Source organism: Lytechinus variegatus, chromosome 15 (assembly GCF_018143015.1).
Source record: "Lytechinus variegatus isolate NC3 chromosome 15, Lvar_3.0, whole genome shotgun sequence".
NCBI classification, from domain to species: Eukaryota; Metazoa; Echinodermata; class Echinoidea; order Temnopleuroida; family Toxopneustidae; genus Lytechinus; species Lytechinus variegatus.
In genome coordinates, this window is record NC_054754.1 from 9,384,235 (window position 1) to 9,403,701 (window position 19,467).

At 36.9% G+C, this 19,467-nt stretch overlaps 1 protein-coding gene across 5 annotated transcripts; it reads right to left on the reverse strand.

Annotated features, from left to right (window-relative positions):
* Positions 1–1,636: 1,636 nt before the first annotated feature.
* On the reverse strand, positions 1,637–19,449 carry LOC121429254 (rab-like protein 6). Of its 5 annotated transcripts, none has more exons than XM_041626228.1 (15): positions 19,364–19,449; positions 16,231–16,399; positions 14,941–15,075; positions 14,196–14,397; positions 13,177–13,317; positions 12,563–12,668; positions 11,276–11,379; positions 10,116–10,213; positions 9,230–9,517; positions 8,520–8,766; positions 6,904–7,573; positions 6,620–6,740; positions 4,492–4,640; positions 3,450–3,726; positions 1,637–2,651 (listed from the first exon to the last, which is right to left on the reverse strand). In XM_041626228.1, the coding sequence occupies exons 2-15, from the start codon at positions 16,355–16,357 to the stop codon at positions 2,644–2,646; spliced, it is 2,673 nt and encodes an 890-aa protein (XP_041482162.1). In that variant the 5' UTR covers positions 16,358–16,399; positions 19,364–19,449; the 3' UTR covers positions 1,637–2,643. The 5 variants fall into 5 exon arrangements, with proteins under 5 accessions (XP_041482162.1, XP_041482161.1, XP_041482159.1 ...); XM_041626227.1 differs by having other exon boundaries at positions 18,972–19,439; XM_041626225.1 differs by having other exon boundaries at positions 18,989–19,438.
* Between the last annotated feature and the right edge of the window lie 18 nt (positions 19,450–19,467).

The window sequence follows — 19,467 nt, forward strand, 5'->3', positions numbered from 1 at the left end:
TATTGGCGTTAATTGTAATTATATCTTATATAACTTTAATTTATTCATTGTATATGAGGTTTCCATTGCTTGATGACTTTATATACATGTAATACTTCTCGTTCCACCTCTCTCTCTCTCTTAGTGCAATATCTCACATAAATAAGCCTAGTCACTAGTGTAACTAATTTTAAGTGCAATTAGGGTCCATATATTTTGAAATTCTGTTTTATATAAATGCTAGTTTTCCCTATTTTATTAGTAGTAAAGTATTTTATCAATAATAAATGTAAAGTCCTAATGGTTTCCTCTGTACAATTTTGATAGTTTTAACTTTACTCATGATTTTTTATGAATCGAATCTAGTTTAATTTATGCCTTGTTATACCGAAGTAAGAACTTAGTATTTTTTTATATATAGATTTTTTTCATGTCAAGTATTTACAGGGTCATTTTCGTGGTGCACTTTGGATGATTGCATTCAAAGTTAATTTTCTACAGGTACCCCATTTGGGGTGCCTGGAAATGTATTCCTCCTTGCCGAAATTAAGTGCACTGCGAGAGTGACCCCTTAATTTTAATTTAAATTCCTCTGTTAATACTTTATATTGCTTTTTGTCTTTGTAATTGTTTTAATCTGTAATTCATGTTCATTTCAGTTTTTACTGCGAGACATGTTGTTTTTAATAAAATCCATTTATCTTATCTTATCTAATCATGCATGACTTTAATACTCTGTGTCTTTTACACTAGTTTCCATTGCATTCTATTCCCCATTATTTTCTATGACTTTATGAATATTTTCAGGTAAAGTTTACATCCACAGAGTTAGGCACATTTACAAGTCTATGCTGCAGCTTTAGCATGAATATCACTCAGCATCTTTTGCAGTAGCCTTCCCTACATTCCCCTGTTTTCTATTAATTTACATCCCCCAGAATTAGGCATCTTTATAAGTCTACACTGCAGCCATTCACATGAATTACACTCAGTGTCTTTTATTGTGGTTTCTCTGCATTCCACACTGTTTTGTCTATGCTGAAACTGGTGGACCAGAAAAGATGCTAATAAAAGGCACCTTTACAAGTCAAGAGTCGTCTCGTCCGCGCAGGAATCCATCAAGCATCTTATCATTGTCAATCCTCATATTCATCATAGACAAAGCAATGGGAAATGTCATAACACATAGTGCTTTTAGGGCATGAGTTATGGGGGGTGTTTCACAAAGATTAAAAGTTGCACTTAAATGTGGTTTGCGTGCTGCATTGGTCAGATCATGCACATGGGATGCGCACTGATGCGTATCCATCAATCTATTGAAGCATTAATCATGTGCATGTTAGCGTTTAAGTTTGGTGCTAAGTCACACTTAAGTCTTTGTGATTCTCTCCCCTGGTAAAAGGCCCGGATTGGGCTTTTATCAAGGTACATTGCTGCACTTGATGGGGAGCATTTCATGAAGAGATTTGCCAGCGGTTTGCAATGACAGACGTTATAATCTACTGGAAACCCCTGCATCTGATTGTCTAACAGCAAATTATATTCCATGAAAATCACTGACAAAGCTCTTCGTTCAATGCTCCCCATGAGGAGGGTAGAAATGGAGATGAAAACAATGGAAGATGAGGGCATAGAGAGTATGAACTTTAAAAAACAATAGATCACATTAATTCTTCACTATTACAGTGGTTAAATGCTATTTCCCTGTTAGTTAAAACTGTGCATGGATCTGGAAAGTATAAAAAGACTCACAAGTATTAGGAAGATTGAAATGATAATTCTCTTTCAGTTAGTATAATAGAAGGGGGAACAGTACTTACAATGAAAGAAAAGGTACAGATACATTTTAAAACAGAACTAAACAGAATTTATGATTTAGTGTTATTAGATGATTGTCAATACAACAGTTCCTTGATCCCATAAGAAATATGCACTACAAAAAAATACCAAAAAAAACCCATAAAAATAAGCTGCAGTTACCATGTTCAAGAATATATTAATTTTTGAGGAGAGTGTTATGGGTGCAGGTAAATTTCATGATTTTCATTGCATTCGAAGGTGGATTTACCAAAATTTTTCTCAACGACAGTTTGATGGAAAATAATAAACACCAAAGCATGAATGGACTAGCGGTAGCAAGCTTTCTTCGAAGTGTTTACATGAGATGCAAATATTCTAGCCGTCCCAAGAATTTTAATACAATTATTGCATTATTGGAACACAGGGCGATCCACATAAAGGTGGTATATAAGCATCCAATATTTTACTTTCAAAACTGAATTTAGAGTGATAAACCATTCATTGAGGTTTAAGTTTTTGATTAACCCTTTTATTCTCTTCAGATGGGATGGCACTCATGAAATATCTGACATTAAAAAAAAGTGCTGATTATTGTTAGTAGCTGATGAAAGCAGTTTAAAAGTGTTAATAAATAATTTGGTAATGGCTGCAAAGGCCCTGAAAAAAAATATAGGCCTGAATTCACTTAAAGTTATTTGAACCATGGTGGAGTGTAATACCATAGGTAAATTCAGTTTGCACGTGTACACACAATGCATTTGTAGGTTAAATCATGTCATGGTCAAAAAATCTACACAATGAATTCAGGCCTATGACATAACCTTTGGTTTTGGAAGGCAAGATATTGTACTCATTCTGGGGCACTTAAAATCCTGTATTGAGAAAGAGAATTAAACAGAGAAAGAAAAAAAAACAATGAAATTTGACATTAATATTCAGATTTTCATAACTTAAATCTTACAGACCACGGTTTCTGACATACAAGAGTATAATGCTTTTGTTACAAATCACACTACATCTGCCGTCCCCTGACAAAAGAAAGCAATCCTGATTATTTTCAAAATGGACTTTTTTCTTGATTTGGGAATGTTATGCAAGATCTACATGATTCCAACAGAATCGGTGTGGCATAGCCCCCTATTTTTGATGTTTTGAAACACAAGTACTCTATATAGTTTGCACATAACAAAAGAATGAGACATTTTTCCTCATTTACTAAGAAACTCATTCCAATCCAAAGTTGCTTCGTTCTGTCAGTGGACAGCAGACATTCTTTCAACTTATCAGAGCTTCTCATAGCCGCATTTTTTTTTTTACATTAGCATGCATTTTTTTTATACTTAATTATTTGAAATGAAATGAACTAAATACGATGTGACAAAACTGATAAATTGCAAACGAAATATGTAAGGTATATGTAATCTCTTGTACATGTACCTCTGCACTTTTCTCTTCACTGGAAAAAAAGCTTGTGGACTCATATAAAAGCAATGTGATATTTCCCTCCAATTCTATTAATCCAACATCGCCAACTTTTCATGACCCAAAATTGTGAATGTAATACCAGTGTTTGAATATGCTAGATAAGTTTATAATTATAAAAATATTGGCCTGCATGGGACTTCAAAATGCTTCATATTTTCCACTACTGGATGTGGGGGCATCCATACCTTCGAGGAATGCCTCCAACGCTGCGTTATCATCCATCGGATCTCCTGCCCCTCCTCCTCCTGTGGATCCTGCCCCACCTCCTCTTGAGGCTTCGTCTCGTTTCTTCTCTCGCTTCTCTCCCGAGGATTTCTTCTTGGAGCTGGACCCGGAACTGCTCTTCTTCTTCTTGCGGTCTTCGCCGTCAGGGTTAGAGTCTCTCCTGGGGTGTCTTTCCTCCCTATCCTTGTCTTTATGTTTCTTGTGTTTGTGTTTCTTGTGAGTCCTCTCCTCATCATCCTGTGGGAGTAGAAATAGATCTTAATATTGCCCTCCTTTTTAGTACAGTTGTCTGTGGGGAAAACCTAGCAGAGGGCAATAGGACTATTATTGTCTGCTCCTAAATCATGCCATCACAACTATTACAAGATTTATTTCTGCGGCAGTCATTTTGGATACTCTGCATTTTCTTCTTTCGCAGCAATGTCATACCATATTTTCTCTCTCCCAGGATTCCCCATTGAATGTTTGTAAATTCGGCAGCGAGCAATATTCACAAAACCTGGTTGGAACCAGTTTGAGAGGCAACATCTTGTAGATCATGCATGGTGGCTCTATGATTCCCATGATGCATGTATTCCCAGCTTATCAAATCTAAGCGCAAGATTTGTACGCACGCCTGCGTGGTAACAATTATGCCATAATTACTGAGACAGGATTACTTCATCACATTCAAGAGTAACCTGAAATAAGAAGCAGTTACAAGAGAACAGTCACATATAAATAACAGCTTGTATTCCACATTACACAGATGTAGGTAATAAAAGCAATATTGACTGGCTCCTCTTTCATGGAACATCAAATATATTGCCAGAACCATATTACTATAGTCAGCCCGGTATATTTGATGTGATCCTAAAGGAACAGCCAATAAAATATCAATAAATATTGCCCTCCTATTTATAGTACAGTTGTCGATGAAAAACACGGGAGAAAGCAATAAGACAATTATTGCCTGCTCCAAAATCCTAATATCAAAACTATTATCCTTGAATTATACTGTACCTCTTCTCTGTCTTTGCTCTTGTGTTTCTTCTTCTTCTTGGCAGAGCTGCTGGTACTAGTACTGGTGTTTGTCTCACAATCACTGATGTCCTCATCCTGGACCACCGAGACAAGGACATCAAACTCATCACTGGCCCGTGATAAGTTTCCTACAAACATTATAAAGATGAAAATCATCACTGGTACGTGATAGGTTTCCTACAAACAATATCAACATCAAACTCATCACTGGTACGTGATAGGTTTCCTACAAACAATATAAACATCTAACTCATCACTGGTACGTGATAAGTTTCCTACAAACAATATAAACATCTAACTCATCACTGGTACGTGATAGGTTTCCTACAAACGATATAAACATCAAACTCATCACTGGTACGTGATAGGTTTCCTACAAACAATATAAACATCTAACTCATCACTGGTACGTGATAGGTTTCCTACAAACAATATAAACATCAAACTCATCACTGGTACGTGATAAGTTTCCTACAAACAATATAAACATCTAACTCATCACTGGTACGTGATAGGTTTCCTACAAACACTATCAACACCAAACTCATCACTGGCCCGTGATAGGTTTCCTACAAACAATATAAAGACCAAACTCATCACTGGTACGTGATAGGTTTCCTACAAACAATATAAACATCAAACTCATCACTGGCACGTGATAGGTTTCCTACAAACATTATAAAGATGAAAATCATCACTGGTACGTGATAGGTTTCCTACAAACAATATCAACATCAAACTCATCACTGGTACGTGATAGGTTTCCTACAAACAATATAAACATCTAACTCATCACTGGTACGTGATAAGTTTCCTACAAACAATATAAACATCTAACTCATCACTGGTACGTGATAGGTTTCCTACAAACAATATAAACATCAAACTCATCACTGGTACGTGATAGGTTTCCTACAAACAATATAAACATCTAACTCATCACTGGTACGTGATAGGTTTCCTACAAACAATATAAACATCAAACTCATCACTGGTACGTGATAAGTTTCCTACAAACAATATCAACATCTAACTCATCACTGGTAAGTGATAGGTTTCCTACAAACAATATAAACATCAAACTCATCACTGGTATGTGATAGGTTTCCTACAAACAATATAAAGACCAAACTCATCACTGGTACGTGATAGGTTTCCTACAAACAATATAAACATCAAACTCATCACTGGTACGTGATAAGTTTCCTACAAACAATATAAAGACCAAACTCATCACTGGCCCGTGATAGGTTTCCTACAAACAATATAAACATCAAACTCATCACTGGCCCGTGATAAGTTTCCTACAAACAATATAAACATCAAACTCATCACTGGTACGTGATAAGTTTCCTACAAACAATATAAACATCAAACTCATCACTGGTACGTGATAGGTTTCCTACAAACAATATAAACATCAAACTCATCACTGGCCCGTGATAGGTTTCCTACAAACAATATAAACATCAAACTCATCACTGGCCCGTGATAAGTTTCCTACAAACAATATAAACATCAAACTCATCACTGGTACGTGATAGGTTTCCTACAAACAATATAAACATCAAACTCATCACTGGTACGTGATAGGTTTCCTACAAACAATATAAACATCAAACTCATCACTGGCCCGTGATAGGTTTCCTACAAACAATATAAACATCAAACTCATCACTGGTACGTGATAAGTTTCCTACAAACAATATAAACATCAAACTCATCACTGGTACGTGATAGGTTTCCTACAAACGATATAAACATCAAACTCATCACTGGTACGTGATAGGCTTTACTGAATACCCAAAAAAGTAAGTCTTAAACTGGAAAACGCAAAATTTTCCCCCAAAATGTAAATTCACTAACAAGATCCTAAAGTTATATTGTGTTTTTTTTTATTTCTCTATATTCAAGAAAAAAAAGAACATATAGTCTAAAAATGAGGTAATTTCCTATCCCATTAAAATTACTTTGTTAATGAGCAAATTATCAATATCATGTGGCTATTTTGGAAGTTTCAGGGGTTAAACTGCCCCCCATCCCGAATTCTTCACTACTACATTTCACCTCCCTTTCAAAGTTAATCATATGAAACAAATGAACTTACTTGAGACTACTGGTTTGGCAGGCTTTGAAGTTACGCTCTCTAAGAAATTGAGATCTTCTAATTGTAATGTCAGACCAAGAGATGCTGGGGAAGATACTTCTTGACTTGGGGTAGTTGGTGCCTAGGAAGATAATGTAGAGATTTATAACACATCAAAACATATTAGATCACTACAGAACAGAAACAGCAAAGATCACATATAAAAATAGGTGATAAACATTAATGCAATCTTCATAAAAGAACACAGAAATATGCTATCAATCAGTATTCATCATAGAAGTTACCTCTAAGGCTTCTGTTACTTCCTCATCACTATCCTCTTGGGCGATCTTGGACGGTCTTGAATCAGTTTTTGGTCCATCATCAGTTCTTAATGATGTCGGTCTCTGTGCATCATCCTCTGATATATCCTCACAGTCCTGTAAAACCTTAACCTCCGCCACTTCGTCTTCCGAAGAGACAATGTCCTGAGTGGGGGTTACCTGAGACCCTGAAGCACCCTGTGTCCTTGAGGATATCGTCACATGAGTCTCTGGTGCGGACGAGGACGACGAAGTGGAGACCCTGGACTGTCTTTTTGTTTCAGTGCTTGGTTTGGGGGACAAGCTGGAGGTGGCCGCAGTCCTACTGGACTCTTGAACCGATGGCAATTTCTTTTCAAAGCTCCAACCCATGTGCTGACTGGATAGCTTTGACCGTGCCGATGGTGCATCGTCATCCGAATCTATAACATCATCGTCCATTGCAACGACCGGCCTACCATCTTCGTCTTCACTAGACATGTCCTTGCTTGCGAGCCTGGGGGGCATCCGTGAGAATGTATCAAATGGGGAATCAGGTCCCTCTGTATCAGGGGATACCGGTGTCACGTCCTGGACCTCACCTTCTATCACTTCATCTTCAGAGTCCAGTTCCTCCTGGAATCCTGCAACCATCGGGTTTACTCCATCATCACTGTAAAAGTGAAACAAAACAATGGTAGTAGTATCATCAGAGTGAGGGAAACAAACTGCAACCCCCAAAAAAGGCATTCATGTTATTAAAAAAAGTAATAACTTTGCTGAGTATTTTATATAAGAGTAACAATTAATGTTTCACAAAAATCAGGGGCATACACAAGAATGAAAGAAAACACATTTAATTCCAAGTGTTTTTGTTTTAGGAAAGGCAATCTGAAATTTTTTTTCATGCCTAAAATTTGATGTCATGCAGCCCGAGTGGCATATGGACAGTTTGTAATAACTTTCAACCAACCAATTAGGATGTAGATTTTTATATTGCCTTTATCATGTCTATTTTCTTGCTTAAAATAAAAGAGGCAGGGCCAGCAAGCTTTATTCCACAGATTTTACCCGGCTAGCCCACATCAGGTTGTCCAGTATAGATGAGTGGATGGGGGTGGGGGCTGGGGTCTGCCGAATATGGTTGTGGGAACCTGTGTCTGCTACTGGGCAACTTTACAAGGATGTATGTCAGTAACCTCAAATTATACTCATCTCATTTCTCATACCTTTAAAATTTCAAATGATATATACTAAATTTAAAATTTATCTTGAAAATTTAGACTGACCCCAAAGTAACCTTTGACCTTGGCCTAGTCACCTGAAATTACACTAGGGCCCTATTGATGGAGCAAATTACATTAGCTTATACCTGATGATCATTTAACGTACGTCTTACTGAATATGGACAAACACTTATCTTAAATGTAAAAAAAAATTAGTCAAGTTTTTTTACATTTGATACCAAAACACGGTCAAAGTTCATTGACCCTAAATGACCTTTGACCATGTGACCTGAAACTCGTGCCAGATTAGCTGTGATGCTTCCCGTTTTTACAATGCCTTCAGAATAATGACACCTATGTCTTCTGCTATGTAAGTGAGACAAATCCTATTACCTGTCAGAGTCTGGAGGTGGAGGTGGAGCTACAACCGGTGCCGGAGGCTCAGGTTTTGGTTTTGGCTTGGCTTTCCTCCCAAAGCTGAATATACTCGTCTTCTTTGGGGGCTCGGCCACAGGTTTGGAATCTGTCTCGTCAAAGAATCCCTTGTCAATGCCTTCGTCGGGAATGAACTCATCAACGTTGCTGATCTTTCCTTGGGGTTGCTTTCGTGAGTGGTGAATCTCAGCTGGTGATTCAATGACTGTGAAGACACATTTCATTGAAACAAAATTACAATTATATCAAAACTTATAAATTAGGAATATACAGGAAATTCAGAAATTCTAATAAACTACATTGAAATTTCAAAATTAGGAATATTCATACAATTTTCATTTTAATTCTTGAAAGCTCTTAGTGAATTTCATCTACATTCAATCAAGTACTTGTGTGGATTATAGATTTTGACAAGTTATATATATATCATTTGAATGTGCTTTTTCAAGGTCAAACCAAAACCTTGAAATTAATTTTGGGTGACTACTGATGGTTTGGGGGTGGCAGGTTGCATATAATGAAACAAGAGCCCCAGTTCCCATTCCGGATGTGTTGAAAGAATATTTAAAAATAATAAAATAATTAACAATTTCATCTTCATATAATCCTATTTTTATTATCATTTATCAATTAAAATTAAGAGAAAGGGGTGAGGAAAGGGTGCCAACCTGCTGATTTTTCATCCTCAACTCTGGTTCCCTGTTTGACCTTTGACTCGCTCGGAGCAAACCACTTGCTGAACCTGTTGCCTAGCGACTGATCATCCTCCAGGGTGGCTGGTGATGGAGCAGGCCGTGTGGGAGGAGCTTGCTGCTGCTGCTGTTTGATTGGCTGTATTTGCTGTGTATGTCTGATTGTGGGCGGAGTTGAGCTAGGGGTAAGCTGGCTTGGTGTGTGGGCAGGGCTTAGTTTGGCAGGAGTAACGGATGCGGATGAGCTTCGATTACTGCTTGTATCTGGATATTGGATAAGAAGTGTGAAGTCATATTCGCACCAGCTAAATCAACTCAAGACTGTAAAATCTATTGAGTTATTTCCAATGACATATCAGCGATTCTATTGGTTTAAGTGTAGCATGATGTCATCACGTCAGCATCTTAGATGCTGAAGCGTCTGCCTTGCATGCGTTGGTGATCTGCAGCTGGCGGATTCCTGACAACTCAGTTTACGTGTATTCCTATATTCTCTGAGGGGGGGGAGGTGCTATGAGATTATGACATCACATGCATAAGGTCTATTACAACTGAATACTGTGATACAAAAGAACTTCACCAACAATCCTTGCGATACCAGCAAAGAGATAAAACAAGCAAATAAATATCACCATACTACATATATGCAACTTTCTCAATCCTACAAATTAATTCAGTTTGGGTGCGATCTTTTATGGTGATTTCTCACAGGGGTTTACAAAAGACAAGTCATGCACTGATGTAGCAATGCACCTGGCTCATTGAATGACCCAATGAAAGTACTTTTGTTCTTCTTTGGCAGGAACCCTGCCCTATGATCAAGCTATGTGTTTACAGGGCTTCATAAGATCATCTCCCATACCTGATGCTCTTCTGGGTGTTTGTCCGTTGGGTACGTTCAGAGATGAGGATGATCCTTTGGACTTCTCAGATCGCTTTTGGGAAAGACTCGACAAATACCTGAAATACAGAATAAAATGCAGAATGAAACACAGATTAAAGTGAAGCAATGGTGGCCACTGCACACCTTGAACTTATGATTGGTCTGCGACCAGATTTTGGAAGAAAATATAATTAAATTTGATCTAATACTTACACATGGAACATCTTACTATGCAAACTTCTAAATTATCGCACAAATACTTGTGTTAAAAGCTGAGACTATGCTACCATCCTTATTAGAATAAAAGCAAATTGAATATATCTAGTTGTAATAACATCATGGCAATCGTACGCTTGGCTACGATTTGAAACCAATTTGGCCTTTACTCCAAAATAAATGTTTGCAATTATCCAAAATTGTTAGATTATAACCATTATTACAGCTAATTTGAACATCAAATAAAAATATACTTTTCATTCACATTTTCAGAAGAGCAAGAAGTGATTTGTTCCAAACTCAGAACTAGGACCAGTCACACAAGATATGCAGTGGTCATAACAAATATAGTCAAACCTGTAAGACCACTCAAGGGGGAAAATTGGTCACTGGAGACAGGTGGAATTTATAGACAGGTTCTGTATTATAGACTCATTTCAAATAGGAAACAATTTCGGTGGCCACTAAAGACAGGTTTTCACTATACATTTACACAAGTGGCTGCCAAGACATTTTGATGTACCAAAATCAAAGCAAAAATAACATGAAAAGCAAGGAATTTGTAAAGTCATTTAAATATGGCTTCCAGTATCTGCTGAAAGTAAAACCTTGTTACTAAACACCTTTGATGTCATCACTGTCTTAGAAGTTGAATCTAATAACTTGAATCCATTGCCTTGCGCACATTGGTGAGCTGCATATCTGACAACTCTGTTTAAGTGTATTGCTATGTCCTCGAAGAAGGGCGCTAAGACATTATGACGTCATGAGCATAAGGTCTTTCAAAGGTAAATTTACAAATGAAGTCGGAAAATTGAATCTGTTTTTTAAATTCATAACTAAAAATAATGGTGATTACAACCTAATGCAAAAAATTAAATACAACATTTACTTTGAATAGGTAATGCTATCACATTACTTACATATCATAATCCTGGTCTTCAGATTCTATTCTGGCATCTAGTTCTTCTAGCGTTGCATCGGTTTCAAGCTGATTCCTCTGAAGTTGCTGTAAAAGTGTTTCCCTCTGCACAATTGTAACAATAATGATAACAACAATCGTTAGGCCTCAGTTATACTTTGAAAAACGTGATACACAGACGTTTAACCATCAGAAAAAAAAAATCTTCATCAAAAGTTGCTGAAATTTCACATTTTACATCTTTACACTAATGTAATGCCGATCTACTCTCCATATTTCTTTGAAAATGTTTTGATTGAACTATTAGGGAAAACAAAGAATATTCACTTCTTTCTTGATTCTAATAAATAATTTTTCACTTGATATTACGCTCAGTCAATACAATGAAGGTCTATAATGGCATTAATAAAGGAAAATGAAAAGTAGAGTTTCTTTACATCCAAATATACTTTACTATTTTGTGATCCCCTTAAGACCAAATATCATTTGTTTGTTTGCATACCAGTATTAATATTGCTGTTTATAACCAAAGCTTGGTAATAAAGTTTGACTTCCACTTAAACTTCAACATATTATAACCACAATAAGGATCGACATCCCAACTTTCACTCACTTCTAAAGCAAATAAATAATTACAAATATTAATAATTAATTTTCCTTGTCCATTTTTATCAAACTTCAGTAAATACACATTTCTAAAAAAAAATTGCGCTTCAGATTCATGGTAGGAAAGGTGCATTTCCTTCTTCAAGAAAAAATACTTTAATAGGTTGAACCATGCAGTATAAATAACTATAAATAAAAAGAGAAAAACAAACAAAGCTGGTATAGCATTTCAATGCAATCTATTTATAGTGAGATACATGGAAGGTATTTTTTTTTATTTAAAGAGAAATGCCAGTAGTTGCAGTAAACACTGATTTCATGAGAAAGTCTGTAAAACCAGGCTTAATTGTCAGTATATCATCGAGGATCTAGATCTGGTACAGTTACATAAACCGAACTTTGTGAAATCTTGAAATCTACGCTGAAAAACGTTCACACTGAAGATCACTAACACAGATAGGCACACGTGGGACAGTGTATTATTGTTGCTGGAATAAAAGACCCGACGGAAGTGCCCAAATCCGCGCTTATTTTGCTTATTTCTCAGCAATTACACAATTTCTCCCAGAATCCTTTGGCACATATTTTTTATTCATACAGACACTTGGGTGGTCATTTTATTATATTCTGTAAAAAGTCATTTTGAGATCGTTACCAAAACTGGAATTTATCTTTAACATACCTGCAGCTGTAAGAATGGGATGTTGAAGAAAGAATGAAGGTATTTCAGACCAAAACCATTTTTCATGGAAGATTCTGCTACTCTGATGTGAGCCGAGCCTGGGGGTCTTCACAGGAGAAAGAGAGAGGAAAGGAAGAAAAGTCAATAATCTTTTTGGTACGAGCATCCTCATGTGACGAGATATCTGACAAATTTTCAATCTAAGTCATAATATTCATGATTTCTTATTTCTTGTTGAGAAATCATATCCAGATGTTTCTAGATAAGCTAAGAAAATACACTAATTTGTCACCCCAAAATGGAGGCAGATGTACATTGTTTATTGCATGATGGGTTGGATATCAATCTGCAGTGTTTTCCTTTTTCAAAATTTCCCTACTAAAACCAGAAGAAAACAAATTAAAACTTTCTGAAATGCTAGGTTAATTTGTAATGTAAACATGAATAAGGATCTCCATAAAAAAAAATTGATTAAAAAAAAAAAACAGTCCAGGCTTTATCACACTGAATCTGGGCTTGGAGCAAATGACAAAAAGAAAATTAGGATAGGTAAGTTTTAACTGATATTTTATTTTCCATTTCATTTTCTTATATTATATCATTTCATTTCTTACCTGTCAAGCTCTTTGATGAAGAATTCAATTTCTTCTCTGTATACTACCTGCTCTTCAAACTGGTCCTTGAAACTAGCCATGACTAATACTGGTATATGGGTTGGAACCTTGGGAAGCTCTTTCTGGACGTACTTCCAAGTCCTAAAAAGTGAGGAGAAACAGAGGGGGAAAGTAAAGAGAAGTGGTTAAGACAGAGATACAGATGAAAGAAACGGAGAGGAAGAAAATAGAAACAGAAAATGAGGGGAGTGAGGAGAAGAAAATGAAAGAGAGGAAAAGAGACAGAGTGGGAGAGAAGGGAGAATAGAGAAAGAAAGGGGAGAGAAAGAAAAAGGAGAGAAAGGAGAAGAGTTAAATGAATTGGAGATTAAAAAAAAAGAAAGAGAATGGAAAGAGACAGAGAGGGAAAGAAGGAAAGAGAGGAGAAAGGGGCAGGAGTTAAGAAGATATTTACAAGGAAGAGCGAACATTTAAGAAAATCATGCAAAGCTACAGTGTACACCGGGACATCATCATTATCACCATCAACGATGTAGTACAAAGTGAACAGCGGCCCGTTGCAAACAAGTATTACAGTAACTTTGCCATTCATTGGTAGCTACCATGGTAACATGACTCAACAGCCAATCAAAAATCAAGGATTCCATGAAAGCTTTTTGAATGGCAAAGTTTCTATAACAGTAAGTTTTCTGCAACAGGGCCCAGATTGTTCAGGAAATGATCTATCATGTCAACTTGACTACAGCTCATTAAAATATCTTCTATCTGAGTATTTTCTCCCAGTTCAGATTCTGGTCACTCCATGATTCAACTGTATCTGTTGCTATCCTGGAACAAACTTTTGTCCAATCAAATTGTTAATATGCTCTTCTCAATTGATTCTGGGCCTCCCTCTTGATCTAATCCCCCCCCCTCACTGTTGAGTCCCAAGCACTCATGGCAACAGTTCCTTTGTATTAAATTTCTATTTTTCTTTTCAAACTGCTATCATTTCTTCTTCCTCAATATAAACATCTTACCATTTCTTAGAAATATCCAGCATCATCACGACGCCATTTGTTCCTTTGTAAACATCAAGGAAGGAAGCATCCAGGCAAGGGTCTTCAGGCTCTTCTTCTTCTGTTTCTTTGTTCTCTATCTTCAAAGTGTTTCTCTCTCGTTTCCGCGGCTTACCCTTGTCCACCACGTCCCAGACCTCGACCTTGACCACATCATCGGTAGCTGTTTGGTGGAACAAAAATGGTATGACGGAATAATATGAAGCTTAGCGGTTGATTGGTGGGCTAATTATCACCATTGACTATACACAATGCAATCCATTGTTGAAATCAGTCCCACTATCAATCGCTAAGTTTCGTGCAACAGGTGCAGCTCAAACATGACGATAAAGGATTTTGTATTTCAAGAGGCAAAATTTTCCTGCTGCCTGGATATTGTATGGCCCCCAATAAACTTTGTTTATTATCACAGTGAGCAACACTGTTGAAAATGGACAAAATATGCAGTTCTATAGCCATTTTTAGCCATATAATAAACAAATATCTAAGGAGAAATTTAAATGTACAAAATTGACCAACTTCTAGCGGTTTTTTTCAAAAGCTACAAAAAGGAAATTAATAAGTAGAGAAAACGGCTACAAATAGGGAGGCGGAGATAGCATGTTAGTCACTGTGTATTACATCATATCATACTTAAATCTTTCAAGCAAGTGTTTCCAAACTTATTTGCAAAGCATACTACAGAACATCGGCTTATGCATCATACCTTTGTAGTTCCACTGTATGCTAGCAACTTGAATCTCAGAAGTTGGAAGGTATACGTCTATAAACTTCCCTCCCTGAAGCCGATGGAACAGAGTTGTCTTCCCAGTGTTTCTGTCACCTTTGATTATGACCCTCACTGGAAAAAAGAAGAAAGACACACACAAAAAATAAATTAAAAAAACTATCTTCCCCTAACCCCCCCCCCCCCCCCCCCCCGTATCCATGTACACTGGATTGTGAAAGGTCAGTTTAAAAAAAAGCAACGCTTGGACTGCCATCAAAAGAACAGAGTCACTTCATTACTTGTTCTAAACAGAGTAATCACAATCCAAATTACACATGTATGTTTGATAACTTTATTTTATTATCCCCTGATGGGAAATTTGCCGTTCACTGGTGCATTACAAATTTATACAAAGTAATGCTTTCAAGGAAATGAAGTTTACAAATGAGATGACAAATATGAATAAATCAACAAGTCAGCAGGAATAATATACTTAATTCAAACATAGGGTTTACATGGTCAATGTCTTGTAACAGTAATTATAACATTCGAATAGAGATTAAAGTATAAAGAATCAAGAGTACGACATACACATTCATTCGGTGGCTAATTGTCAAATTGATCAGTATCTTTGTGCAGTCGCGTTGAACAGGTGGATCGAGTTTGGGGTGAAAGATTGTCTCGTCCTTGCTCATGTGTTATCAATATGATTTCTTTAAGTACATAGATGTAACTGTGTAAACAGTGTAATAGTGATCATATCCAAAGTACATCTCAATGCTCTTCATTACGTGTTTCAACAGTACATTGTATGGGTGTTTAAACAAAAACAAAGCCAATGAAAGCAGTATACCCTTGCTATACATGTACAAAAGGAAAGATATCAAATATCAATGCATTTCCCTGTATCAGGGACATGGATTAAGCTACTTAGGCGAATGGATTTCACATTTTGATAATTGCATCCATGACAAAATCCCTACAGGGGAGCTAGTTCAATCATTTTTTTTTTGCCACTGTAAAAGCATCTGCCATACAAAACGAAAACTCCTAGTAAATGCTATGTGTAGCCTACTATTGCACCAATAAGTAGATTACACTACATGTACAAATCGAATGCATTTGAGAATGAATCAACATTGGTATGCCAGGCTTCGCACTCTGAAATGAGAGCTAGTACATCATGTAACAAATCATTTGTATCCCTACATATGCAATTAATAAAGTCTCCGTCCTCTCGTTTTATTACCTAGGGAGGCACAGCAAAGTACATAAGTAGATACTCACTATTGTATTGTACTCCTCGGGCAAACTTTCGCTGCAGACTGACGCCCATGGCTTGCATCCCAGAGGGAATACTGGGTCTTGTTTCGCCCTGCTCATTGGTAACCAGCTTCTTTAATGCTGAAAACATCCTGATATCTTTCTGATTAGCTTAACAGGTGATAAAGTTTATCTGAAAAAAAACAGAGTTTAAATCAAAGGTAAATATCCACCTCAAATGTGTGGAAGGATGTAAATAAGAGAAACAGAAAAATTAACAGAATGCATATACTGTAATGGAAATCAGACAATAAGAAAGTTTCATGGTTAAAAATCACAAAGCAATCATGAAGAGTATAAACTTTAAATGACGATTTTATGAATTTGTGGTTTTCTCATCCACCCCTTATAAAAGGACCAGATTAACACTACATAAACACTAGAAAAATGTCATTCTGTTTATAACTTTTGTAAACATTTTTAGTCATTTTATTAAAATTAAAGCAAATTGAAAAGTTGTCCCTACTATACTTTATAATGATGTTGTGACCAATTTTCAAGTCCCCATTCATTATTTCTGCTTTTTACAACTTGTATTCCTTATTGTTTACCAGATTATTTCTTTCCCCACTTGAATATCACAAACAATTCTGTAGAATTTGATGACAGTACAGTGTATTTTTTTTTAGCACACTCAAAGGCCCGAATTCACAAAAGTGGTTTTGAAAACCAACGGTTGAATCCATGGTTTATGCAGATTAGCGCGTATCAGGTGCGTGTATAAAACATGTCCAATGCTGATGCTCACTTTTGTCACATTGCGCCAAATTGATGCCTGTTACCATGGTTACGCTATTTCATTCATGAGTCTACTGATTGAAGAGTGGACTATCTGGCAAAAAACAATGGACTCATTAAAATAGCGTATCTAACCATGGTAACAGGCATCAACTTGACGCAATGTGACAAAAGCGCGCCATCAAAAACCTGCAGGGAGAGGTGAGATAAAAAAATTGTCAATCAGCAAGGACAATTTGAATTTTCAAGGACATGATCTGCCTTGGCTTGGTTTATAAGCATTATTTTGGGGGATGCAGGCTTGCTTGGAAGTTGGAGGATCCTTATTTATGGACCAGCACCCCCCCCCCGTTTGAAGTTGGACTGGCAAACTCATTAAGCCAGGAGTCATTTGGAGAGTAAAAATAATTTGCTTACAAGACTCCTCGCACTTGTTTTTATATGTGGAAAAAAAACAAATGCATCTAAGAAACCATTACCCACTAGTCAGCAGATGGTAATCTTTAATACAACAATAATTATTCCGCACGTTTTGATAAAATAATATTAAATTTGACTTCACGAAACTGCTAACCCCCCCCCCCAAATGGCCAATCAATACCGAGAACGAACGAGACATAGAGGTCTAACTTTTCCTTTTCTTGAGGGTCCAGTTTGTGCCTTGATGTCAGGATTCTGTGTCACAATAGACCTTCATCCATATAATCAAGGTAAGAGCATAATTATTTTTTTCCCTTTTACTGGAGTGCTATTGCGACCTCATTCTTCCCCATGTTATGGAGAGTTCCCATGTCTGCCTAATATTAAACGGACGAGTCCTGGGCTCTGATATGGGATATTGTTTCCCATTTGGAGAGAGAGTCTTTTAACGTTAGAATTTAGAAAGTCATTTTGAAAAATTAACAAGCGAAGTTTCATCAATTTTTAGTACAAAATGTTTGGAAATATAATATAGAACAAAATAGAAGATGATTACAAGTACTACTATTGTCTGAATTCATGTTTTTAGCGTAATCCAAAGTAAAAAAAGAAAAAAAAGAAATACATGTAGTGTCGACACCCGACCCACCCATGGTTTCAAATCATCTCGCGTGTGAAGGATTCATATGCACCTGGTACACATGAATCTTTCAAACCTTTTAGCTCAAACAACTATGACTTTACATCATAGCTAAGAATTCTAATTGTGCTATGACACTTACTGAACCATATGGATCGTTTGTTGACTTCTCTTTGCTGTTTTTTTAATAAAAGAAAAGCATTTTTTTTTCTTCACGTAGATGCCTCTTGATCAGCGTGGATATCAATTTTTGCCTAAAGAGGGCCTGTGATACTATTCACAGGCCGGTTTTGTTTACGGTTCTGCAGCTTGTACTGCTAGCTGCATTCTAGGCAATCAGCATTATTTTCTTGCTCGTTCAATCCACTTTCATCATCATCTTGTCAAAAGATGGCGTACTTTACATATAAGTATATACATGAGATGCAACCTGTTGATTTTTGGCACAATTTCCTATTATGAGCCGACGACTTGAATCGAGAATGTTCGATAGGAAAAATTGAATTTCGATTGTTTGCGTAATTTCCACCGCGGTATTAAGGATAATTAAGGACGGATCGAACAGAGTATCCTGGTTGATATTCGGAGGTAAGCGATAAAAACACTGTTATAAATAAATTCCAATTCCTTTTTAAAAGGAACTTAAATTTTTTACAATCATACTATCAAGATTAACACAATGGAGAAATATTGAAAGGTTTGGGGTGTTTTATTCCCTCACATTCGTGTGATGAATGAAAACGTCAAGATGAATGAAAACGTCAAAGTCCACTTTGCAATCACATGCATATGCCATTGTGCAAGGTTAGTACCGTATACTATTACTAACCTCACACATGTTGTGTGAGTGCACCCGACCCCCCAGTTTTTTTTTTTTTTGAAGCCATAAAACTAGTAAAAAGCTAACGTTTTTCAATTTATTACCAGCAGCATGAAGCTCCAGAGTATTAAGTCTTGAATCTTTAATAGGTCTTGCTTCTTAGGAACAGAATCCAGTCGTTGTTGTTGTCGAAGATTGAGACTTGTCTATGACCCAGCCTGGTTGAATGAATGCACCACCGATCCCGTCCGTCCCCGGGGTACCGTACAGCCCGAGCCCAAGCCAAGGCAAAGCCAAGCCTACGCAAACCCGAGCCGTGTTTGTCGGGGGCCGCAGGAGGAGGGTCTGATCAGATGTTGAAACAGGCCAGACCTGTTGATAAGTCAACGTCGTGTTCACTTATTCAATTCTGAGGAGGACCTTTAGAAAGCAGTACAGGCGTAAGAGTGATTATTCACTTATTCTGATGAAACACTGACCTGAAAGATTGAATTTTGTAGCGCTTACTCGTCTACGCGGCAGCAGCTGATGTATTTTCGCTGCGCCGTATGTGGCGCGGCATGTCATGTCGATGCACATGCTG